Source organism: Bos grunniens, chromosome 15 (assembly GCF_055505025.1).
Source record: "Bos grunniens cultivar Pamir isolate PY7600 chromosome 15, Bosgru_T2T1.0, whole genome shotgun sequence".
Lineage (NCBI taxonomy): Eukaryota > Metazoa > Chordata > Mammalia > Artiodactyla > Bovidae > Bos > Bos grunniens.
This window is the reverse complement of record NC_141179.1, coordinates 22,022,927-22,049,725: the sequence shown is the minus strand read 5'-3', so window position 1 is coordinate 22,049,725 and position 26,799 is coordinate 22,022,927. Positions and strand designations below refer to the sequence as shown.

Genomic DNA, 26,799 nt, shown 5'->3' with positions numbered 1-26,799 from the left:
TGTGTGTATATATATATATACTTCCATATCTATATGTATATATCTATACATTTTTAGCCTTCAGTAAGTATTCCATTTTGGGGGGAGGAGGTTCAAATTTGATAAAGCATAATTTATGTACAATACAATTTCCAACTTGTAAGCATATAATTTGATCAATTTTGACCATTTCAAAAAACTCCTACATGATCTCCCCCATTGTGATATAAAACATTTCCACATAATTAATTATTTATAGCTATAATCAGTGCTTATGGTGACCTGGGAAATATTTAGATTGGATAAGTCATATAAAAGGCAATGATAGCACACAACTTCTGTTCATCTCACAGAACATAGAAGAGTTCTAAAAGGCCTATTCTGGGACCAGGAGGGGTTTCACTGGACTGATTTCAGAGCTGGTATTCCAGATTCATATGTTGAGAAAGAACAACCTAAGACATGAGCCTTCAACATGCGCACTAAGTATCTTTGCTCATGTGAAGGGAAAACACATTTCTTTTTACCTTGTTCAAGACATTATATTCATTCAGTTGCATCTCACCATATGAATTCTTTAGAAATAATATTGAAATTAATATTGAAAAGCCCATAACTTTTGACCAAACAAGATGGTATATAATTTTTATTTTGCATACAGCAAACAACAGGATCTTGCAATGCCAGGTAGCCAAATTTAGAGGTTTACATTTGAATGAAATTTGCCAGTGTGCAACTTCCTGTAGCTAACACAGCAGCCTCACAGCTGCCCCGAAAGCCCCTCCATGAAAATGAGTTAATTTGAACTAATAGGTCACCATGATAGTAAAGTGATAAGATCAGGAGTTTCCCTTCACTACATTTATTGTCATTTTTATGACCCTATAATATTTTTAGGTGCCAGCCTGAAAACTGAAAGACCATGTGAAGTGTACTAAAGAAGAGGACTGCAAGGAGTGTAAGATTTTTCATGATATATTTAAAAAATTCCAACTATATAGTCTGAAAGTGTCCCTTTAAACTTGAAGATATTGCTGCTAATGCTTAAATAAAAATCATAGCCCCTTCTGAATGGCTGGGATTCCTTTTCAAGGAATTCACAGCATATTTAATTTCTCACGGTCATCATATCTATGATTGGGAGAGAGGTGGAGATGATGATATACTGAACATTTTAAAACCATGTTTTAATATCTGAATTGAGAACAACCATTAGTCAAACAATTTTCTTCCAACTTTGAAATGAATGTAAAGTCAGTGCCAGGTATAATGTTGTTATCCTTTAAATAGGTACCTGTGTTAGGATGGAATACCTTCTTCCTCCACAAGAAAATGGGCATAGAGAATTAGATGCTTAGCTAATGTGACAAGTATATAGTAGAACTGGGGCGTTCTGATTGGTGTGAACTCTTATGCAGTGACTCAGCTATAACAAACCTGTTCTAATAAGTCTTATTAATTTTGCAAAGTTTGAAAAAGGTTTTAATTTATGGACCAGTTATCTGAGTTACCTAGTAATTCAGTCATAAATATGGATAAGAGAAATGCTCCATAATGAATAGGAACTAGAGTTCTAAGCATCTACCATGTGCCAGATGCTTTATGTAATGCTATCTTATTATAAAGTAGATATTATCACCTCAAGTTTATAAAAGAGGAAACCAAGCATCAGAGAAGTTAAGTGATGTGTCCCAAATTGTCTATCTTATAAATTGCAGGACTAGGATTTAAACCCAAACTCTCTAAGATTTATTCCCCCTCAAGCTCTCAGTGACATAACCAGTAGGTTCTGTGCCCTAGCCCTTCCATCAAACCAAAGATATCTCCTGGCACCTCTGATGTGCTAGGCACAATGTTGAATGTCTCAGGTGCTAGAAAAAATGCAACCAAAGGGCTTTGATTAGGATCTACTTAGGGACATAAGCCATTTGCTATAGATTAAATATGGCCACAATTACTTTGCAGCTCTTCCCATCAATAAGTGGCATCTATACTTCTACCTCGGAGAAGGGAATGGCACCCCACTCCAGTAGTCTTGCCTGGAAAATCCCATGGACGGAGGAGCCTGGTGGGCTGCAGTCCATGGGGTCGCTAAGAGTCGGACACGACTGAGCGACTTCACTTTCACTTTTCACTTTTCATGCATTGGAGAAGGAAATGGCAACCCACTCCAGTGTTCTTGCCTGGAGAATCCCAGGGACGGCAGAGCCTGGTGGGCTGCTGTTTATGGGGTCACACAGAATCGGACACAACTGAAGCGACTTAGCAGCAGCAGCAGCAGCATACTTCTACCGTCTTGAATCTGGGATGGTTTTGTGACTTGATTTGGCTAGTAGAATGTGGACTAGCATTTTATGAATACCTGCTTCATGCCAGACTCTGTGCCATGCACTGTATATATATTAGTGTGTTTCATCACTTTTAGTAATTAACATTTGTGTACTTTATATACTCTACATAATGCTAAGTGATTCACATTGTTCCACTAAAGCCTTGCCATTAACCGATGAAATAGACTGCTGTAAGTAATTATCTTTAGATTACAGATCAGAAAATTTATAGGCAGTGTAAAGACTGTCAAGGTCACAGAACTAGTGAGTGACGAGGCCGGATTCTACTAGACCTGCTCGGGCTGTGCACGTAGAGAGGGGAGGTTGGGGTAAGGATGAGAGTAGCAGTGGCCATGAGCTGCTGTCCTGAGGAAGGTGACTGAACACATCACGCTGGAGGCGATATAGGAGTCCTGTTTTGAAGGATGACAGGAAATCAGTAAGCAGATAGGATAAGGGGTCTCGTCGTTGAGAGGCAAAGCAAAGGCTCAAATGTGTGGACAGCATGTCACAGATGTGGAAATATGCAGACAGGAAAGCTGGAGGAAGGAGCAAGGGCCAGGTTATAAAGAGCATTTTTTGAGCCAGGCTGAAGGAACCTGGACTTTGTCCACTAACAGGAAGTGGTTCTTTAGATGGCTATTAGCAGTGTAGATGTATTAAAAGTGGCATTCTAGGAAATTTAATCAGGGGCTGAAAATGATGGTCGGAAATGGTTGGTGTGGTGAGTGTATGGGCTGCTGGAGCTTCCCAGATCCACGATACAGGTCTGATGGGCTCTCGGTGGGGTGGGGTTGGGGAGGCTAGCAGGTGACATTTATATCCACCTCTATTTGGCTTTGTGTTGGAGCCTGGTGAAGGCTGATACCTGCCCTGTGGGTACTAAGGGCTGCTGGCCACCTGTCCTGGTTGTACCGATTCCCAGGGCTCCTTCTCTCTTTTCTTCTTTATCGCCAGCCTCCTCGTTGATACCCATGTGTAAAGAGGGGCCTGGCATGTCTCCCTCATAAGGCCCTATTTACAAAGGAAAAAAACCCTATGTCCTTAAATGATTTAAGAGGTCATTGTATAGGTTCAATCCTAAAGCCTGTAAGAATTTGTGAGGAAGCAATATTGAAACATATATCTTTAAAAACATTTGGCTTGCTTCTATAAAGCCTAGATTATAGAGTATTTATTTCACAAAGAAAGAGTTGATTTGGGGCACCTTAGCTCCAATATCACCATCTCAGGTGGAAGTAGGGACTATGTGATTGATATAAGATGGAGATATGATAGTATGAAGTGCTTTGACTGATGCCTTCAAACATAGAGAGGTAAAATGAAGACTAAAAGAGACCTGTTTAAATTTTCTCTTGGGAGAAGGGAATTCACCACGAGCACACCATGTATTTTTGTAATAGTGCATGTAAATAACATAGATTTTGATATTGATTACCTTGGTGCAACAACTTAATTTCTTTATAATAAAATGTCATAGAGAAATTCTGGAAGATTGCACATGACCCTGGGAAGTAGAACAAGTAGGAAGGGAAGGTCAGTAGACTTAAAAAAAATTTATGCTGTTTTATTAAGCTTGAAATTTTACCATGTGTTATTTTTGTAATTGAAACTAGTTAATATAAATTAAAAACCAGAATTTAGGTCTTCTTATATCTTTATTGTAGATTTCAAAATTAAAAAAAAAATCTGTGGTTCCAACTGTCTTACATTTCTGGTCTATGAACTATTTTATGCCCTTTGGAAAGTAACACTGTTATAGAATTCCAAACTTCTGACAGTTTCTTAAAATTTTACTGTTAAAACTTTCCTGCTTGGCACAAAATTATGTCCAGGCTGCCTCTGTGAGAAAGTTATTTCTGTTGCCTGAGTTACAAAATGAAACATATTTTTTTTTCACCCGTGGGTCTTGGCGCGCCTTTGGAATGCTATTCGTATTTATGTAGATCGATAGCTAAGTTAGAATGACAGGAGCTACTGGGATGCACATTAATAAATGGTATTGTACATTTTGGCCAGAACGAAATGTGCAGAACTTCAGCTCTGCCAGATGGACTTGCCATGGCTTGTTTCACTGAAAAACTTGATTACTTTTGCAAGCTGAGTAAAAGAATTCACCACCCGGAAATATTTTAAATTTCATGACATTAGAAACAACCACTACAGAACCAATAAGACAGCTGAAAAAAATAAGGTGCTTGCAAAATGTTTGCCTTTATTAATATTATTTTTTAAAAAGTTTCTGCAATTGTGAAAGAGCAGGTGGTTGGGTGGGGAACATGGACAGCCCTGGAAATCTGGTTCAGTTCTCCGAACAGGCAGGACTGTGGGCTAATTAAAGTCAGACAATGGGCCATTTTGTAATCTTTAGATAAAACATTCATTCAAATGAATGTCAGGGATATAATACGTACTTCTATATTCAAACATTGGCGTTTTGAGTTTACAGGGCAGGCATTGCCTGCTCCGAAAATGTTTCTTTCTTTCTTTTTAAGTTCTTTCTGGGCTCAGAAGGGGGTTAGTTGGCAATGTTAACAAACAATATGCAAAGCACTGTGCTATGAGAGTGAGCGAAAGGTGTGGGGGAGCATTCCCAGGGTAGACACTGATTCCCTTTATCGATAACCATACAAACATTACAAATGAATGGATCCTTTTGCGGGCAACTCAGAAAAAAGTAACAAGGGCAAGTGAGATGTACTCCTTAAGGAAAAAAACCATATTTTCCTCTAAGAATTTAATATTCAAACATGACAAGAACAGGTACTTCTAAAAAAATTTTTTTTTTAAGTAAGAAAAATAAAACATTAGCAAAGCAGGAAGATACACACTGGGCCATCTGATGACCAATTGCAGTGCCTAGGAAAGCATGAAATTCTTACTAAAGCCAGACTACATTATAGGATGGGTTTATAAGAGTTGAAGAGATGAAAACTAATTTTTATGGTAAATTTTTTGAAATCATAGAAGAGCATGAAGATTTCTTGTAATAGCACTGGTCCAGATAATTTGCACTTGTGTTTAGTCATTCAGTCATGTCTGACTCTTTGCAACCTCATGGACTGTAGCCCACCAGGCACCTCTGTCTGTGGGGATTCTGCAGGCAAGAATACTGGAGTGGGTTGCCACGCCCTCCTCCAGGGGATCTATCCAATCCAGGGACTGAACCCAGGTCTCCTGCATTGCAGGTGGATTCTTTACTGTCTGAGCCACCAGGGAAGTCCAGTTTGCACTTACATGTCTTCAAAGCTTGAGATGCCTCTGACCAGAACATGGAATCAACAGATTATGCCTATTCTCTGCTCTTGACTTGACAAGTCCAGAGAGGGCTGCAATGGCTGTGGTGTCTTCCTTGAATTTATGTGTGGCTTCCTTGAATTTATAAATTTAAATTTATATTTAAAGCATGGAGGAGGATAGGTGGGCATGGCAACCCAATATTCCTGTCTGGAGAACCCCATGGATAGAGGAGCCTTAAGGGCTGCAGTCCATAGGGTCGTACAGACTCGGACAGGACTGAAGAGACTTAGCCTACATGCACAAATCAGTTTGTGGGCTTATTCACACTCTGTCTCTTCCTTTCACTTAGAATTTTCATTGTTATTTAATACCACCATTAGAATATCAAAGAGAAATAGCACAATATATATAAATTGCCCAAGTTTTAGAAAAGTTGGGAAATTATATCTTGATTATATCTGTCTTCAGCATGGAATTCTAAGACCCACGCAGGAAATGAGATTCTTGGTAGTCTGTCTCTCTCCATCTTTTACCATATATTCATAAGAAGATAAGAGCAGAAGGAAATTACCCTCCCCTTTCCTTACTAGCTATTTTATTTGTTCAGTGTATGCATATGATTCTTGAGTGTGTACAACTGTGAGAGAGTGCTGGAACACCATGTAGGTTGGCAGAGCATCTAAGAGGTGGATGACCAGAGTGAACTGGTAAGCTCGGCATTTCCCTGAGCCTGGGGTCTCTTCCAGCCTGCAGAAAGGAGCTGAGATGGGTCTCCTCCTCCTTGGGTGGGAGAGTGGCATATTACATCTTGTCCCAGGAGCGAGTCATGTGCTACCAGCCTCTCAGGTCAGGTCAGCAACTTTCAGAAAAAAATCAGACTTCAGCTGAAGGCAGAGCAGAGAAGCAAGCTTCAGGCAAGAAGAGGAGGTCAGAGTGAAATGGGTTGGCTGAGGCAGACCTAGAGAGCTCAAGAAGAGCTGGAGAGAGGCTTCTGTGTGGTCTGTGTGGTGTTCTTGGACTCTGGCTCTGGAAATGCTTTCCTCTTTTACAGGGAGGGCCAGGTGCCATGCAGAGCCCAGGGGAACAAGAGTCCAGGAGAGGTGAGGGATGGCTGAGAGGAATGACACTCGGGTAGCAGGTTCTGGGATGCAGCTAGAGATAGGTTCTATAAGGAAATTAAGTCCAGTTTCTTCCAAGATGTCTGGGTGTCAAAGGAGAGGAAGGTCCTGGCTCTGGTTTGGACTGGGTATGGCATCATCTGAGCAGTATACAGAATCACTGCAGGGACAGGCCGGGAGACAGACTTGTGGCTGAGAAGGGGTGAAAGATACGATGGGCCACGGCCTGTGTGGAGTGTGGAGGGTGGGCGCAGGACTGAGCGAGGACCCGAAGCAAAGTGGTTATTTATTCCCAAAGCTCGTCCTTCCTTGGACCAGAAATGTAAACTTAAGGAGGCAATATGGTGGGTAAAATAAAGACTGTGAAGTCCAACAAACCTGGTTTCAAATCTATGCTCCACTGATTCCTACCCCATTCTTAGTTTCCTCATCTGAAAAATAGATATGAGCATCACCCTCTTAAAGCTATTGTGCTCCTTGTTGATAAGTGACATTTACTCTAAAATGAATAAATTAAAATATTTGTGACGTCTTTACTTTGGAGCCTAGAAGAAATGTTAGCTATTATTATTAAGAATTCTTATTTACCCCAAAGAAAAATTGAGAGGACAGAAGAGGACTCAGGCCCAGAAGTCACCTCAACTGTTCTATCCATGCCAGTCTTTGACTAGATATTTAAGCTAGTGTAGAACATTTGCACTCCATGTAATTGTTCTTGCGCCTCATGTGATTTTTCTATTGCCTATTTCCCTTGCAAACTCAATTTGCAACTCTAGCTGAACTAGAAGAAAGGAGATTTATCTTTCTCAAAATAAAGACGGGATTACAGCTTGGCTTTGGTAGACCCATCAGGTTGGGGGTAGGGTGGAACACATTCTGAGGTCGGGAAAATCTAGCAAAGCAGAAAGATAAACAGCTGTATACCCAGTGGGGAGAAGGGGGACACATCAGAAACACTATGAGTACTGGTCCCCTCCCCACCCGTACCATTCATATGATTATATGATCCTTTGTAATTGAGGAATTGTAGACTCTTGCCTGGAAAATCCCATGGATGGAGGAGCCTGGTAGGCTGCAGTTCATGGGGTTACAAAGAGCTGGACATGGCTAAGTGACTAAGCACATGTATAAGGGAGGAGTGAGTGGTGTAAGGCTGGTGTTGCTGAGTCAGAATAAAAGTAATGTTGCTGACTGTTGCTTCCATTGTTTTGTCGTTTCATTTGCTCACAGTGAATCAATTTTTCGAATCTACAAAAGGCATCCCATGGCCTTTCTAGTAGCCAGTTTATTTATACAGTATTAGGATTTGTAGGAATGATGACAGAAGTGTCTATTCACCCAGGTTGCTGTTCAGAGCTCACCACCACCTATGGATATCTTCCTTTTCACAGCACACTAACATGACAGATAACATTTATCAAATGCTACCATGCTCCAGATACTAGGAAAACCATAAAAGCTGCCATTTTCTGAGCACTTAGAACATACCATGCACCATGTACCAGCCAACCAGAGGCTATGGGCATAGAAGGGAGTGTCTGGGAGTCCTCTGCAGGCAAGACTAGAACTAAATTTTGAAAGGTCACACACCACTTCACTTCTCCACCGTTTGGACCAAGAGGGTCCACCCACTGCATATCACAGTGTCTCTCCTCTCCCTCCGGATGGTCACCCCTCCTCGCGTTCTTTTGAACTCTGCCGCTCCTCACTGCCTATCTAGTTTTCTTCTCTCCCAGCTCAGCTCAAGGCTCACGCTCCTCCAAGAAGTCTTTCACCTACCCTGACCATGGCTTGCTCGCCCTCTTTGCGACCTCTGTCCTGCTCTCCAATGGTCACTGTCATGTTTGGCACTTGGATACCAAAGCTGTCTTTTAATTTTTAATCATTTATTTCATGCGTAATTCCTTCTCTAAGCTGGACTGTACATTTCTTCAGTTCAGTGAATTTCTTATATCATTTGAATACTAATGTTCATTAGATGAAGTATTTGATGCTCTAGCATTGATTGAACACATACTAAGTGCAAAGCCCTTGACACATGTTAAATCTAACACAATAACTTTGGGAGGCAGATATTATCATCTTCCTTTGACACTAAGATTAAAGTACTTTTACAGTCATCATACAGTTGGCAAATGGCAGTGCTGGGATTTGCATTCAGGTCATCTGGATCCAGAGTCCAAACTCTTCATCATGCTATGCTGCCTGTGCCTCAGATGAGAAACCCCTGCGAATCTAAGCACTGAGGGTTCTCAGATGACAGAGTGATCTGAAACTTCAGCTCAAGGATGCTGGAATTGGAATATGAGCTGGTTCTCAGAGATTGAGATATATTTCAAACCATAGCGAGATAGGAACATTTGAAATACAAATAGTAAAGAAGTAAGGGGATGGGATAAACTGTTAAAAATTTGAGTATTAAAATTGAATACTGAAATAGGACCAACCAAATTCTGCTTTTATTGACAAGGACAGAGGCCCAGAGAGGAGAGAGGAATTCCTGGAGACCACTGATGGCCAGAAGGAGGGGATTCAAACAGACCGAGGAGGGAGCAATTTCTTTTTTAACACCAAAGAGAAGTCTCAGATGTGTTTTCCAAAGTTTCAGGGAAATCAAAGAAACTTTGAGATGCTATAACATGCAATTTTTAATTGCCTATTTTCATTTTTTAATACTTCATGAGAAACTCAAATGCAAATCACAGATACGAACATCATGTTTACATTTGGTGGTAACCGAAATGCGCATGTGACTGGTGCCACAAAACAGCAGCTGGGAATAGAACAAAACAAATCTCTAACTAGCAGTCCTGATGGAGAGACAGTTGTTACAGATGGAGCTGGACAATGTGCATCTGTTCTACAGTTAGAGGTCACCGACCTCTTAAGGAAGATCAAACACTTTCATATAATCTATGTCATAAACGTATTATATGACTTCCATTCACCTTCTGTTCTTCCAGTTTTTTCCATCAGTATCTACTATTGTCATGCTTCTTTTTGTGTTTACAATGTTTTACTTTCAAAAATAATCAGGAAAGGGTGATTAACCAAGATACCCAGCTGACAGTGCAGCCTTATCCTGTATGTTCTTGATGTAGAGATTTTAGCAGCTAATTTAAGTGTAAGGATTCAGGAACATATAGAAAAAGAAAATAACTGTAACTATTGATGCTTACTATTTGGAAAGCAGATACTTGAGTTTAATATAAAAAGGATCATGTCGAGTGGAAATAGATTTTGGTCTATGTATGTATATGATATATAATTCAAGGCTGGTCTAATCCAAATATCTTTCTCACTTGGGATATAGCTCCTCAACATTTTTCTCAGTTTGGGTCTTCTAAAAACCACCAGGAGTCATCATTTGTTTTTCCTCTGGTTTATGTAGAATATTAACTTAAAATCACTTTCATATCTATTTCCTTATTGTTCATCACTATAGCATTTTGATGAATGAGCAGAACAGGATAACTACTAGGATGTCCATAAACCAATAAAATAGAGTAAACATCAGACCCTGATTACGAAGCCCATTCATAAACCCCCATACTGCACCATATTCCCCCATTCCACTACTCAGGTTTAACTCCAAGCTGAGCTCCGTTTCCTACTTATCAAGTTTAGAATTTTTCCCCTCATGCAACTTTTGTATATTCAATAATTTTAAATGAATCCTAATCATAGTTTGAGGAAAAATTGATTAGACAGTTCAATAGCCTGCAAACTGTTCAGTGGAGTTCAAAATGAAATGAAAAATTGTGGCTATTAGATTTACTGCCTCTTCTTTTTTAAAAAATATTTGATTATTTTGGTTTTATTTATTTATTTTAGCCAGGTGTACTTTTAAAATTTGATTAATTTTTAATTGGAGGATAATTATTTGCAATGTTGCGTTGGTTTCTGCATATATCAACATGAATCAGCCATAGGTATACATAATATCCGCACGCTCATGAATCTCCCTCCCACCTCCCACCCCATCCTACCCCTCTGGGTTGTCACAGAGCACAGCTTTGAGCTTCCTGTGTCATACAACAAATCCCCACTGGCTCTCTAATTTAAATATGGTAATGTATATGTTTCCATGTTGCTCTCTCAATTCGTCTCACCCTCTCCTTCCCCCGCTGTGTCCACAGTTGGTTCTGTATGTCTGCGTCTCTATTCTGGCCCTGTACATAGGTTCATCAGGGCCATCTTTCTAGATTCCATATATATGCATTAATACACTATATTTGTTTTTCTCTTTCTGGCATTTCATTCTGTATAATCGTCTCTAGGTTCATCCACCTCATTATTATGGCTGAGTATTATTCCATTGTGTATATGTACCACAGTTTCTTTATCCATTCATCTATTGATTCTTCTTCTTCTTTTAAATTTTACTAACGATAACTGAGAGTTACTGAAATTTGTTGATATTGTTAAAAATTTTCAATGAACAGTTTTTATGAAATGTCATTGAAATAGTGTAATTGAAAACAGTGCAATATAAACTTGGTGCTAGGAGGTAGTGAGTGGCTCCTATTTTGAGTGTTCTAGTCGAAAATCTAGTAGTGTAGTAAGGAGTAATCCAGAAAAAATTTGGAAAAAAAAAAAAGGAAGCAATTACTTAAAAACAGATATACATGATAATAGTTATGAAACCACAGGATTATGGCTAAAATGAACAGAAGGGGTTTTAAGTTCAATCTTTGGTGAAAGTCTCTTTTGAGGCAAGAGATTTTTTTTCCTCTTTGATTCCTACTGCAAAAATGTGAAAATATTTCATGGTATCAAAAACAGATGTTCGTGAAGGAAACTGTGGTAAAGATGAGTCAACATAACCCATGTGAACTTATCCAAGGGCTGTCACAGAGAGCAGAAAAGCAATTTGGGCATCAAATAGATGCCTCCTAGAGAGTACTTATCTGAGGGACACAGTTTTCGTATCTGTGTACTAGTTTCCTAGAGTTCCTGGAACAGATTATCACTACCTGGGTGGCTTAAAAACACCAAAATTTATTCTTTCATACTCTGGGGGCCGGAAGTCCAAATCGAGGTCTTGCTGGGACTTGCTTCTTACAGGGCCTCGAGGGGAGCACCCACTCTGGGTCTTCCAGCTTTGGTGTCTGCCTGCCTTCCTTGCTACGTGATCACATGGCTCCAACTCTGCCTACTTGGTCACAAGCCACTTCTTCTCCTGTGTCTCTTCTCTTCTGAGTGTTCCTCGCAAATCTCCCTTCTGTAGAGTACATGGGGTTGCATTTAGGGATCACCTCTTTCCTAAGAGGATAAGTGCCTTCACTCAAGATCCTTTACTTAATCCCATATTTTGCCACTTAAGTGAGCATTCACAGGTTCCACAGGATTTGCTGTAGAATCTTTTGGGTCTGTCTTCTGGCCTGCATGTGTGCTAAGTCACTTCAGTTACATCTGATTCTTTGCAACCCTATGGGCTGTAGCTCACCAGGCTCCTCTGTCCATGGGATTCTGCATGCAAGAATACTGGAGTGGGTTGCTGTGCCCTCATCCAGGGGATCTTCCCAATTCAGGTATGAAACCCACATTTCTTAGATCGCCTGCACTGGCAAGTGGGTTCTTTACCACTACTGACACCTGCAAAGCCCTGTTTTTTGATCTTGGATGATATATACAGTAAAACAGTATGGTAGGGCCCCTGATCTCCTCAAGTTAACCTTTGGTTATTACCCACATTATCAGTAGCAAATTTTGAACACATGTAAGGATGACTTTCCTATCTGAACTTATCTAAGATATCAGACTCATTGTCACCTAGTGAACTGGGATGAAAAAGAGGTTGGAGTGTCAGTATTACTCAAGCCATTAGAGCCCCATAGGTGCTGTCAGTAATGTGATTCTCCATGTTTCCTGCTCATTGAGTTGTGTTTACCACAGGGACAGAAAAAGTTAAGAGTCGGTGATTAATTGTTATGCTATCTTTCTTGGAATATACAGATATTTTGGAAGAGTGATTGAGATGAAATGTGAGCAAGTAGATGGTAAAATTAATTCATGGAGATACCTAAAGTCCAAATAGTCACATATTAGAACTGTGTGCATTTAATTATCCACGTGTAAAATATTTTTGAAATGAAGATGAGAGTAAGTTACTAGCAGTGAGACACTGAGTAATATATGACAACAGGAAATTAGGGCTGAGTTCATAATGCCTGTGTACCTGATGCTTGAGAAGAATGACCAGAGTCAGAGCTGTTTTTGCCCCTTTCCAGTCCTTTCTATATGATATATTCTCTTACGCTTTGATTTCCTTTGCATGTGCTATGGTCTGAATGTTTGTGTCCTCCCCAAACTCACTTTGAAATCCTAAGGTCCCACGTGATTGTATTGTATTAGGAGGTGGGGCCTTTGGGAAGCGACTGCGTCATGAGGGTGGAGCTCTTATGAATAGGATTAGTGCCCTTATAAAAGGGCTCTAAAGTGCTCCCTGTGCTCTTCCACCAAGTGGGGACACAGTGAGAAGTCTGCAACCTGGAAAAGGGATAGGGCCTTCACCAGAGCCTGACCATGCTGCAACCAAAACTTGGACCTCCAGCCTCCAGAACTGTGAGAAATGTTTTCTGTTCATAAGCTTGGCTTCCCAGGTGGCTCAGTGGTAAAGAATTTACCTGCAATGAGGAGATTCAGGTTCAATCCTTGGGTTGGGACGGTCCCTTGGAGGAGGAAATGGCAACCCACTCCAGTAGTCTTGTCTGGAAAATCTCCTGGGCAGAGGAGCCTGGTGTGCTACAGTCCATGGGGTTCCAAAGAGTTGGACACAACTGAGTACATATGCACACAAGCTACCCCATCTCATCTATGGTATTTTGGGATGACAGTCCAAATGGATGAAAACTTCATGAATCAGAAATGATTCTACTCCAGTCCACATTGGTTTTTCCCTTTAAAAATGGTGTGGAATTGAGTATCAGAAGATTTGCCACTTGCTAACTGTAACCTGCAAATAATCCCTTCCCTTCTTTTGTCCTCAACGTTTTCAGCTATAAAATGGAAAACCATGTCAATATCAGTCTCGCAGTGCTAGTGTGTCCGTCAAATAAGATAACACACAGGAAGTGCACTTTAAACTGTGCTTATGTAAATAGTGTCCCAGTCTTCATATCACGTGGCAATGCTGCCTGATCTTTTGTCTTGAGCATTCAGTGTAGTGCTTGGTTATATGGTCTTATATTGTTTAAATATATACACATTTTTCCTTTCCACCAGGTTATTTGATGTTTAATGGCACAGACCATGTATCACGTGGTTCCTATACCCACTTCTGTATAACATTCACAGTGTCACCGGGCCAGTGACAATAGCTCGGAAAATTCTTATCTGGGTAGAGATAAGAAACTTGGCTGGGGGGAGGGGGTTTGATAGTTGCTCTTTGCTCTGTGGTGAAGTTCTTATACTGTGATGTGCAAAGAAATCACTCAAGGAGCTTGTTAAAAATGACCGTTCCCTGGCCCCAGCCCTGTAATAAATCTATGTTCATAGACATGGTACAAGGACAAGGAGTCTGAATTTTAAAATTACAATATAATATGACTTATTATTGTTTATATTATGTCTTTTAAAAAAGCTAACGCATCAAAAAAAAAATGAAGAAAACACAGTCACAGAACTTAAAAAAATCATGTTAGGGAATTTTTAAAAAAAAATATATTTACCTCCACCATTTGAATAGGAACCTTTTTGTCTTGTTATATAATTCTGTCTGGTACAGCACCTTATCGTTGTGTGTGTGTATCCGTGACGATGTCGAGGAGGGAGTCATGCCCTGACTCATGGGGTAGACACACTATCAGCTCCTTGTCTATGGCATCATGCTCATTTTACTCTTATCTTCCCAACTGACCGGACACCTGGAACTTTAGCAAGTTTCACAACCCTGGCGGTAGCAGTGGCCAAGCACTCCAAATTGCATCCATGCAGCTGTGGTTCACTCAGAGTAGACTCTGAATTCTCTCTGTCTCTCAAAAGACTTGATTCATAGGGACACTTTTAACTCACATCCCAGATGATCCTGAGGAAGTTCTAGAAGAAACATGGTACTAGGAGCAGACGAGAAGCCAATTATTCAGATTTCTGTTTATCAACTAAGCTCCATTTGTTGAACTAGAAGATAAGAGGAGGTTCCAAAGAAATGAAGACCTCAAAATAAAAGGGGTTCTTAGATGGCAGGAAATTGAATCTGGAGTCAGTTCACTTGAAACATGTCCCAGAAGTTTCACTCTGCAGCAGTGTTGAAGCTGGTGCTGATGTTCGGAGTAGAACACGCTGGAAGAACCAGTTTGCACTGCGTCTCAGCTCCTGTGCTTGGTGCTGTATGTGGACCCTCCTTTATTCTTGGTCATCTGTTCCCATGTCCTGACCCTAGCAATGCCCTGGGGGATGTCTGATATTCATGTTGTTATGTTTCACCCAATAAGGTGAGTGATTATACACCCAACTGCTATCTCCATTCAAGAATCATTGTTGGAGATTTGGGTGTAACTAACTTAAACATTGTAGGTATAGAGCAGAGCTATTTATGAAGACAAGGGTGACAGACAGAGATTTTAGACTTAAGACAATTCCTACCAGGATTTTAAAATCTGATTTTGCATGTTACAGAGAAGTTGTTTGTTCATAAGTTGCCTCTATCAGATTTAGAATAACATGGGGGTGAAGGTCTGCCTGCAGTGTGGGAGACCTGGGTTCAATCCCTGGGTCAGGAAGATCCCCTGGAGAAGGAAATGGCAACCCACTCCAGTCTTCTTGCCTGTAAAATCCCATGGACGGAGGAACCTGGCAGGCTACAGTCCATGAAGTTGCAGAGTTGGACACGAATGAGTGACTTCCCCTGCTGTGGGTGAAGGTCAGCATTATTTCTACCAAATGAACCTTTGCTAGTTCCTGACTGGAGTAAATGGAAATGTCAGGATACATCATCCTTTCATGTCCATGAGCTGAAGTGGGCAACCTATAGATTCATAGAGCTCTTGGATTCTTTGCTCATAGACTGACAGATGTGCCATAATGTTAATAATAGTCATTATATAGTGTGTGCCAGTTCAATGGAGACCCCATGGACTGTAGCCCACCAGGCTCCTCTGTCCATGGAATTCTCCAGACAAGAATACTGGAGTGGGTAGTCATTCCCTTTTCCAGGGAATCTTCCTGATCCAGGGATCGAACCCAGGTCACCTGCATTACAGGCAGATTCTTTACCTTGTGAATCACCAGGGAAACCCTGGCTAACACTTGCTATGGAGAATATCAGACTCAGGAGGTGAGAGACTGGTGTGAAGAAGATAAAAGGAAGGGGAGATAACTAACCGTAATAGAGGACTTAGTTCCCAAGGACTTTAGAACATATTTGACTGAGACTTACATTAAATCTTGAGTTACTTGTCTGCCTGGATCGTTTTTCTGCCAGTAGGTCTTTCACTGTGTGCTTCACTCTCACTCCTTGATACACTCGTTTGCTGTAGTCTCCTGGGACTTAAGCAAATGGAATAGTAAGAATCAAATGTAGATGGTATAATTAGGTTAACCTCCCTAGGGATGTATTCAAGGGCTAATTTTTGTGATGTTATTTTCTTATTAGAATGGTAGACTTGAATTTGAAGTGGTTTCAACAGAGGTCATTTATTTAGTCCTATTGCCTGGTCTCTGATAGAAACCGATCCAAGATTTGCTTAAGTGAAAGAAACACTTCTCCTTCCTTTATACAACAGCTCCTCAAAGTGTCCTCTTTTTTGTATTCTTAATTTGCCAAGATTTACTCCTGAAAGATTATAATTTATGCTCTAATTACAAGATCAGGGATTGGATGCAACTTGAAATAATGCTTAGCATATGATGCAGAAGTTGGATTTGCATAATTCAGATTATAGAGTGACATTCTTGCTGCATCATCTTCCTACCTGATGTGGGTGAACAGGTCAATTGAACTGTTTTAAGAAGATAATGTTCTAAAGAAGGAAGTTATTTTTAATCTCTTCACGGTGCTAATCCTTAATGTATTTTTATTTTTTTAAATTAATTTATTTATTTAGTTGCAACTAGTCTTAGTTGCAGCCTGTGAGATCTACTTCCCTGATCAGGGATCGAACCTTGGCTCACCTGCATAGGAAGTGTGGAGCTTTAGCCACTGGACAACCAGGGAAGTCCCCTACTTAATGTATTTTTAATTTCTGAAGTTAAATACAAGGCTACTTGTGTTATTTCATTTGATTCACTTCACAGATGAAGAAACTGAGGTCTGGGGCTAAATTATTTGAAAGGCTTCATAGCTGCTAGTAAACTGAGCTAGGATCCAGATTTAGGTCATATTGTAGCTCGAATTACCAAAAAATCTTCACTTTTCACCGCGATGAAACGACAGAGAGATAACAGACAATAGACAAAAATATCCCCCCGATGTTCTGAAATTGGCGCCACTGTTGCTGTAAGCAGTGACTTCATTGTCACTGAGGGTGGTCAGGCAGGGACAGAAGCACCTTTCGTCTGGAGTGTTATAGAAAGCATTTAAGCACTGAATTAGCAGTTGGACTACAGGAATTACAAGATGTTTTCTAACTCTGAACTCCTTGTTCTATAGTAGGTTGGTTGGTTTCAATTCATTTTAGTTGAGGTGTTGCTGGCTTACCAGCACTTTCAGCAGGCACAGAACTCCGCATTAGTCTGTACGGCATAGAACCAAAAAATCTTCTCTAGTCTAGGATTGACTTATGAGTCAAATCTTATTACAAAAAGAATAAAAAGAAGGAAAGAAAGAAGAAACCCAAATCAAAATGAGAGGTAGAGTGGACCGTTGGGTGAAAGAGGCTGCTGACCTGGCGATCAGTGCTTGCTGACTTCGTATGAGCCACTGACTTGGGAAAATTACAATTTCTCAGCCCTGTTTTTTTTTCATCTGTATAATGGGTATAATAATCTCTCTAAAACTGACTGCAAAATTTTATAAGATATGCATATGAAAATGTTACAAAAAGTACCAAAGTAAATACAAAATGTCTGTACACAATGAGGGAGACAAAAAAAAAAAAAAAAAAAACTAGGTTCCAAGACAATTTATCATTCAATTCAAATAAAGTTCACATGCAATCTGATTTTGGCAAAACAAAGTTATTTAACTGATCCTTTGGGTCTTATTTTGACAGGATTTTGTCTATGTATCTTTTAATTAAAGAGGCTTGGAGTATCTCTTTCAAATCAGCCTCAAATTGAAAGCTTAAGGATTTTATGTTTGTTCCAAAGGAATCTAAGTATTGCTCTTAGAATTGTGTCTGAGGCCTTATTTTGGGGGAAAACTCTAAGGGTACATTTATTCATCAATAATTTATTGAGTATTTTTTATGTGTCAGGCATTGTGTTAGAGCTGGGAATACAAAAGAACATGCTATCTTGTGGGAGGCAGGAAATACTCAATTATAAGGCAAATGTGCTAAGTACAAGTACAGAAATACGCACGAACAGAATACTCAGAAAAACAGAGCGTGTCAGTTCTTCATGAGTATGGGGACGGATTTAGGGAAGGCAAGGCGATAGTAGAGGTGGGTATGATGATAATGGGCAAGAACAATCCAGGTATGGAGGGCAGCAGGACAAAGGCCTGGAGGCAAGACCAGAAGGAGGGAGAAAATGAGGTTGGGGAAAGGAAATGAATGGGCCTCAGTCATAAAGTTTCTCGTGGGTAAAGGAGTTCGGGCTTCATCCTGTCGGCAGTGAGCCATTGGAGGCCTCTGAGTATGGGGGTAGTGTGGTTAGATTTGCATTTGAGATAGACTTTTCTAACAGCTGTATGAAGGGTGGATTCAGATTTAAGAATCACAGAGCCACAGGGAGAACAGTCAGCAGGACTCCAGGATAATTCAGCCAAGAGATTGTGGGGTCTGAGTAAGGGTTGATACGAGGGCAAGGAGAGGACAGCTTTGGAAATTATTATTTAGATGTAGGAGGGAAAGGGGAGGGAACATTCAAGGGTGATTCTCAGGCTTCCACCATGGGATTGGTCTGGGTATACAAGCTTCAGAGCCATCATAATGCCAGTAGTAATGAAACCAAGAAAGAGAATAAACTTTCTTGGAGTGTTTGCAAATTAGAACCATACCATTGTGCATGGGCTTCCCAGGTGGCCCTAGTGGTAAAGAACTCAGCTGCCAATGCAGGAGACAATCCCTAGGTAGGGAAGATCCCCTGGAGGAGGGCATGGCAATCCATGCCAATATTCTTGCCTGGAGAATCCCATGGACAGAGGAGCCTGGAGGGCTACAGGTCACAGTCAGACACGACTGAAGCAATTTAGCACATGTGCACCATTCATGACATGAATCAGCCAACCAGAGGGATGGGTGGGGAGGGAGGTGGAAGAGGTGTTCAGGAGGATCACTATTTTGGGAACTCCTACAATGATGATTCCCGACACACTGTTTGGGAAGCTGTAGACCAAATGATCAAAAATAGAAGCCTGGGGAATATCCACATTTGAAGAGTTGTCAGAGGAGATGAAGGGGATCCTAGTGAAAAAGAAATGGTCAGAGAAGAACCAGAAAAACAACAAGAAGAAGAGAATAAGACATCACAGAATTTGAGGGAAGGAATTTTGAGAAAGAAGGAAAAAGAATGAGATATAGAAGAATTGTCCAGGAAGATAAGAACTGCAAAACATCCATTGCTTTCACTCCAGTGGTTGGTGTTGACTTAGTAAGATCAATTTTGGGAGGGTGAGGCCACCAGAAGCCAGGTACTAATGTCAAAGGCAGAGGGGGAGATAGGGAGACTACTTCTTGAAGTTTGAAGTAGAAAGGGAAACAAGAGGTTGGATGATCAGTGGAGAGAACTACAGGGTCAAGGAGAGGTTTGCGTATGTTTTTTATCCATTTAGTGAGTTCCTGGATAGGAGATATTTGAGAATTTGAGCAGGAAGAGAGAGGGACTGAAAATTTAGGAAAGGGGAAAAATGATGGAAGGAGATCTTCAAGAGGAAGCAAGAAATTGGGGTCAAGGGCACAAACTGGCTTTCAATCTTTGAGCCTGGAATAAAGAAGGGCAGGGGAGGGGTGGTGGTTGGAGCATGTGGTCAGTAACTAAGACGCCTCTGGTGCCCATCTAGCAGCCTGGTATATGAGAGTGATTCAAGCACTAAAATTTAGAACAAAACAGGAGTCAAAGCAAGACAGAGAAGTCCAAGTGAGAGTACACACCAGTGATCCTCAGAGTGTGAACCTTGGGTCAGGAACAGTAGCATTAGCTAAGAATGTGTTAAAAATGCAGGTTCTCAGGTCCTGCTTCAGATATACTGAATCAGAAACTATAGGGGCGGGCCCAGCAATTGTGTTTTAACAAGCCCTTCGGGTGATTCTGATGTTCTCTGAAGTCTGAGAACCAAAGATATACAAATGAGTAGGGATTTTATGGAGAAGGCAATGGCACCCCACTCCAGTACTGTTGCCTGGAAAATCCCATGGACGGAGGAGCCTGGTGGGCTGCAGTCCATGGGGTCGCTAAGAGTCGGGCACGACTGAAAGACTTCACTTTCACTTTTCACTTTCCTGCATTGGGGAAGGAAATGGCAATCCACTCCAGTGTTCTTGCCTGGAGAATCCCAGGGATGGAGGAGCCTGGTGGGCTGCTGTCTGTGGGATCTCACAGAGTCGGACATGACTGAAGCGACTTAGCAGCAGCAGCAGGGGTTTTATAAGTTTTCTGTGGAGGCGGGGGCCAGCTCTAACCTAGGCATTCCTAGCTGAGCAAAAAGGGGGAATGTCTGGCTGATTGATGGAAGTGTGGACTTGGGTCTGAGAAGTTTGGGGTGAATGTTGAAGAGGTCGAGGCTGACCCTTTGTGTGTTTGCAGACTCTCTTGTTTTTACTTTTTTTGGGAAGGGCTTTTTAATTGATGGGTTCAATCTAAATTATTTATTTATGTTTTATATGTATGCCAAAAAGCCTAGAGGAAATATACCTACTCTAAATAAGTTTAACAAATAACCACATGGAGACTAATAGAGGGATAAAATTCACGAGATGACAAACAAACAGATCAAAACGTCTGAAGTTTTGCCATAAAAAAATCAGTCTTATGTGCTGGTTGGCACTGACTTTAGTGCAAAATATGGGGCTATATGCCACAGGGGATGCAAAATAAATTTAGAACTTATAACAGATGTCCTCAAAGACATCTTATTTTAGTGAGAGAAATAGACATTCACTTGTGAGGGATTAAGGGAGGGGGAAGAATGTGTTTTGGTTTGTTGATGAAAACTTTGTGGGAAGGGGTGGGACTTAAGCTCGATTCAGACTGATGTGGATAGGTTAGGAGGAGGCAGAAGGGTCTTGTATATTAGACTTGGCATGAGCAAAGCAGAGGCAGGCGGGAAAGAGAAAGGCATGTGGAAATAAAGGGAACAAACTAAGGTCACTGGAATTAGTGGATTTAAATGCCATCAATATGTAGATGAAGTTCAAATGGGTACCCTTAGCCCAGACCTATCCTGGACTTTAGACCTCGATGTCCATCTTTTCTCAGATGTATAGTAGACATTTCAAACTCCAGATACCCACCTCTGAACTTTGTTCTTCCCTCTATATTTGCTTATCTGAAACCTTCCTGTCTCGGTGGTGGTGGTGGTGCTGGGCTCAGTTGTGTCTGACTCTTTGCAGCCCCATGGACTGTAGCCTGTTAGGCTCCTCTGTCCATGGAATTTTCCAAGCAAGAATATTGGAGTGGGTTGCCATTTCCTACTCCAGGGATTCTTTGCAACCTCAGGATCAAACCTGCATCTCTTGCATATTCTGCATTGGCAGGTGGATTCTTCATCACTGTGCCACCTGGGAAGACCCCTTCCTATCTCAGTTGATTGGCAACTCCATTCTTCTGATTGCCCAGAAGCTATAGAATCACTCTTGGTTCCTCTCTTTTCTCTCACAGCCCACAATCCATCCTTTAGGAGTTTCTGATGGTGCCACCTATGAAACAGACCAGAATCTGCAGATTTTCCTCCAGCTCTACTGGTAATCTGTTTGTTAGTCACTCAGTTGTGTCTGACTCTTTGCAACCCCATGGAGCCCATGAGGCTCCTCTGTCCATGGAATTTTCCAGGCAAGAATACTGGTGTGGTTAGCCATTCCTTTCTCCAGGAGATCTTCTAATCCAGGGATTGAACCCAGGTCTCCTGCATTGCAGGCAGATTCTTTACCATCTGAGCCACAGGGAAGTGCCTCCCCCGGCTCCCTGCCACCACCTGCTGCTAATATCCAGGTACAAGTGACTGTCATCTCTCATAAAGATACGGCAGTAGCCTTCCAACCCATCTCTTTGCTTGTATTCTTCCTCCATCCCCAGTCTATCTCAACACAGCAGCCAAAGTGATTCTTTCTAAAACAAATTCCAGTTGCCTCAGTTCTCTTCTTAAAACCACACAATGGCTCTCCATTTTACTCAGAGTAAAAGCCAAGGTCCTCACGATAGCCCAACATAAACTTGTGCCCCCACACCTCTGATCTCAGCTCGTGATACTATATGTACTCCAGACAATTTCTGAAACACATCAACCACACCACTTCTGCCTTAGGACCTTTGCATTAGAGGCTGTCCCCTCTAGCTGGAATATTCTTCCCTCTGTTACCCACATGACTAAATGCCCTTGTTTCCCTCAAGATTTGGCTCAAATGTCATTTTCTCAAGGAGAACATATTTAATTTAAAGTTGCAATTACCCTCTTCCACTTTTTCTATGTGGCACTTGTCACTTTTTAAATATCCTATGTACTTTCCTTATTTATTAAGTTTATTGTTAATTGTCTTCCTTTTCCTTGCTAAAGTGTAAGTTCCGCAAGGATGGGAATCTTTGCTTGTTTTAACTCATTGGAACATTTTAAGTGCCATTGCCTAGAACAGTACTTGGCACTTAGTAAAGTGAAAGTTGCTCAGTTGTGTCAAACTCTTTGCAATCCCATGGACTATACAGTTCACGGAATTCTCCAGGCAGAGTAATGGAAAGGCAATTAGTAGCCCTCCAGTAAATATCTGTTGAAAGTATATATACATTTTTTTGGTTGAGAATAATGGAAATATTGAATATCTTGAAAATCAGGCTGTAAAATTCTATTCTTTAGGTTGTAGATGGTGAACATCACTAATCCTTTTGAATAGGGGAGTATTATGACTTTACCATATTTAGAAAGAATTGGAATTCTTGGGGGAAGATTAATCTAAGGGCACACCTCAGGATGGGTTATGATGCAGATGCAGAGAGGATGGGAAATGATAACACAGTGACAGGCTAGCCAGAAACTTTGGAAATGAACAGGAAAGGGCAGGTTTAAGGAATCTTAAACGTCTTTTTCAAAAGAACACGCACACACACACACACAAACACATGTACAGACACATATTACTATGATTAAGAAGAGAACCCAAGAAGCCAGGGAAGATTGGTTCTGACATGGAAAAAAGAGTTCCATTTTGAATATGCTGACTCTGAGGTTGTGGTGGCTTAATAAAGTGAAATTATCCTTTGAATAGATGAGAACTTTGACCAGGGTTAGAATTGTATATCTAAGAAACCTCTCTAAAACTATGCTAACTAGAACTATGGAAATAAAGTTCTTCAAGAAGACTTTTTAGCAAAAGGAGTAGAAATCCAAGCCCTGGGAAAAGGTGATAGTTCTGATGCCCAGGGAAAGGTAGGGGATGGGGATGGTCAAGGCAGATGCGGGTGGGGGACAGGGCAGATATGTAGGTATGTGATGCTGTGGCATGGTAGCAACAGGGGCATGATGGAAAGAGGAAGTGTAGAGAAAGAGGAATAATCAGTGGTGTCAAGTATCTGGCACCTGCTGCTGCTGCTGCTAAGTCACTTCAGTCGTGTCTGACTTTGTGCGACCCCATAGACGACAGCCCACCAGGCTCACCCGTCCCTGGGAGTCTCCAGGCAAGAACACTGGAGTGGGTTGCCATTTCCTTCTCCAATGCATGAAAGTGAAAAGTGAAAGTGAAGTTGCTCAGTCGTGTCCGACTCCTGGCGACCCCATCGACTGCAGCCTACTAGGCTTCCCCATCCATGGGATTTTCCAGGCAAGAGTACTTGGTAGGTGTTTAATAACTATTTGTGGAGTAAATAAAATGCCTTAGAGAATCTGAGGAAAATGGGGGCACAGAAAGAAGGCTGGAGATCTTTAGAATGTGGGGGCAGATCAGTTTCATCTGGAGCATGGGTGTTAAGAAAACAAGGACAATGGGGATAAACCAGGCTCTGAGGGGATACAAAAAAGGTTAATTAAAATACATCTTATTAAAACATGGAAACTTTAACAATTCTTTAAACTTATTACCTAGATTATTTTTCCTGTTTTGGGGAATTCTGAAAGTTCCTTAACCTACCCTATCCTTTTTAAAAGAGGAATGATATTTAGAGTTTAAAAATATTGCCAATATTCCTACTTCCAAATCATTTTCCCCTTGTATACTGTGTCTATTTAAAGAATGCACACCTGTATAAACCAGGAGATGCTGAAGAGTTTTTATTCAAATATTCTAGATACATTCAGATCAGTTGTTGAGAAAACAAAGACGTGTTTCCAGAGAGAAAGCACAAGCAAATTTGTTAATAAGAATCCATGCATCCTTTCGAATTTTGGGGAAAAATCTCTGCATTATTATTGTGACTATGTATACTTAGCAAATTGTCTCAGTCACGCCTTTTCCTAATTCCTGTTCACTTTGAAGAAGAACTTGGTCCATAGTAGATTTAATGATGTTATTGCTTTAATATTGTTTCTGAAAATTTAAGTTTTTTTTTCTGTCAAATCAAACTCATACATTCTGCAACTTGTTATTAAAAATGTAGGATATTCCTCAATTGTTTTTAGTTATGAAATATAAAATACATTTATGACATTTGAAGCACCTTATTTTACTACTTTTGATGACAGTCTCTGGAATACATTTTCTTGCTTTTAAATTCTTTAGAGTCTCTAAGCAGGTGTGTGTTACATAAGGTAAGGGAATAAAAAGAGAGTTTGAAACAAAATGAGGATGAAACAAAAAACCATTCCATAACTTTAGAAGACAATTCATATTTTGAGTTACAGCATTAGACAATGGTAAAGTTAAGATAATAGATGATGTCTCTCTGAATTGTAGTTCCTGATGGTATGAAACGCAGGTACACTCTCACTCAAGTAGAACAGAATAAACATCCTGAATGATGGATTACTGGTGAACAGCATCCACAGTGGTTCCATTTCTCTGCTTGTCAGGGAAGTGCCAAGAGTGAGGTCTTGGACAGGCCAGTGGCAATACAGTGAGTGGGCCCACAGTCTGGCTCAGGTGCCAGTTCTGGGGCTGTGGGTACCCCTCTCAGTCCCCACCAACCTCAGCCTGTCTTGCTCAGGACAAGAGCCCTCTCCCCAAGAGGAGGCAGATCCCCATGTAGGAATACAGTGCTACCTCCATGCCCACTCAAGGCTCAGTGTCTGTGGTTCTGCTCCTGGTCTGGGGAAATGATACTATACTAGTTTATTATGGGAAGCCTCCAGGAGAACACAAGGAAAAACAAGTTCAGCAACTAATCGGGAAATGTTCAGTATATTAATTTATATATACTGCTTATGAAATTTCACTCTGAAATAAAGATGAAAACTTTTAAGGAAGTGGAGCTAAATTAGTTAACATGTGAGGATTTTGTAGAAGTTTGGTTTACCCTTTACCGTAGGCACCCACGAGCCCCTCCCAGTAGTCACCCCCTGGCACTTTTTAAGCCTCAGAACTGGATCCAAAAACTTAAAACTTCCATTTATAACCAGTTCTGTACTGCAGGAGACAGATGCTCTTAAGGCTTTTAAAAAATATTTTGGGATCAGTCTTTGAGGAGCTGTAGAATTTAAAAAAATATTAGTTTTTCTTTCAAGTTACTTTACAAAGTGTTTAGAGAATATTTCTTCTATTATCATTTATTAACATTTACAATGCTAACTTTTAAATCTCAAGTTTGTGTCTGAAACACAAGCTTGACACTAATATTAGACTAATATTGTTATGTTGACACTAATATCTGTATCCTCAGAGTGAACAATCTGGGAAAGATCTATATACAGCTTGAATTCGTGTAATAACAGCTCTTCCTTACCATGTGTACGTGGAAAGCCCTTCATCCTTAATTTTAAAAGCAAGATGCATGAATAAAAGATATTTCAAGCTGTCCATAAATGTGGATTCTTCTCCTTCATTTTCCTTACAGTTGAAAACTTGCTAGAAGTTGTTTTATCTGATATACTATATGGCTATACTGGAAAAGAATGCTTTAATATCCAGGTTCTTATTTTATAAAAGTAATGTTCAGCATAATTGATCTTTCAGAAAACATACTCTCATGTACTTGATACAGCAAAATAAATCCGACAATTAGTAATTAAATGTGAACAGAATTGTGAAAATATTATCAAGAGTTTTAAGTTGTTGATCTCTGGTCTGTGTTTTGATAGCTTTTCATGCTCTAGCTAGAGTTAGGGATATTTCTTCTTGTCCTTTGCTTTCTGTTACAGCTTTGTGATGTCAAAAATAAACACTAGGATTCTCAAGTTTTAAAAAAAGTTTTAGATAATCGATATTGACTCACCACTTTCCATTCTGGATGGTTCTGGTAAATTTCTTTCTTAATGGCAACGTAGGATTTCAGGTGAATGGTGGATTTTCCTTGACAAGGGAGCCAGTCTCCTGGAAAGGTCAGCCTGATTCTGATGGGAAAGGCTTCTGTACATGGTAATGATGCTTCTGAAATGACTTGCTTTAGATTTGATTAAATGCAAATCCTTTGGTGTCTGTTTCTCTACAATTTGCATCCCCTGTGTAGATTATATATGAAGGTACTTTTTCCCTCCCCAAGTAGATTTTTATTCAGTAACAATGAGTTTCCATTAGGAACAAACTCTCTTAAACATTTATTATGGAAACAAGGAATCTATTATTTGTTTTATGAATAGCTGTGGGATTTTTTATCCTTTTTACATAGAGTTCGGTTTTGAAAAATACTGTACATGAAAAAAACCTATTTCCCAGTAGGGAATATAGTTATTATACTGTTAATTCTGTAATTATGAATACATGATGTTTATAAGCTAGGTATCTTTTAGATATAGA

General features: G+C 40.4%; 1 protein-coding gene across 1 annotated transcript in view; it reads right to left on the bottom strand.

The window, feature by feature from the left end:
• The window catches only part of POU2AF2 (POU class 2 homeobox associating factor 2), a 38,239-nt gene extending 11,838 nt beyond the window's left edge, over positions 1-26,401 (bottom strand). The window contains exons 1-2 of the mRNA XM_086338286.1: positions 26,279-26,401; positions 16,047-16,156 (exon numbers count right to left, since the gene is read on the bottom strand). Coding sequence (XP_086194412.1) covers positions 16,047-16,156; positions 26,279-26,288 — 120 coding nt within the window. The 5' untranslated portion in view covers positions 26,289-26,401. The remainder of the gene's footprint in view (positions 1-16,046; positions 16,157-26,278) is intronic.
• Between the last annotated feature and the right edge of the window lie 398 nt (positions 26,402-26,799).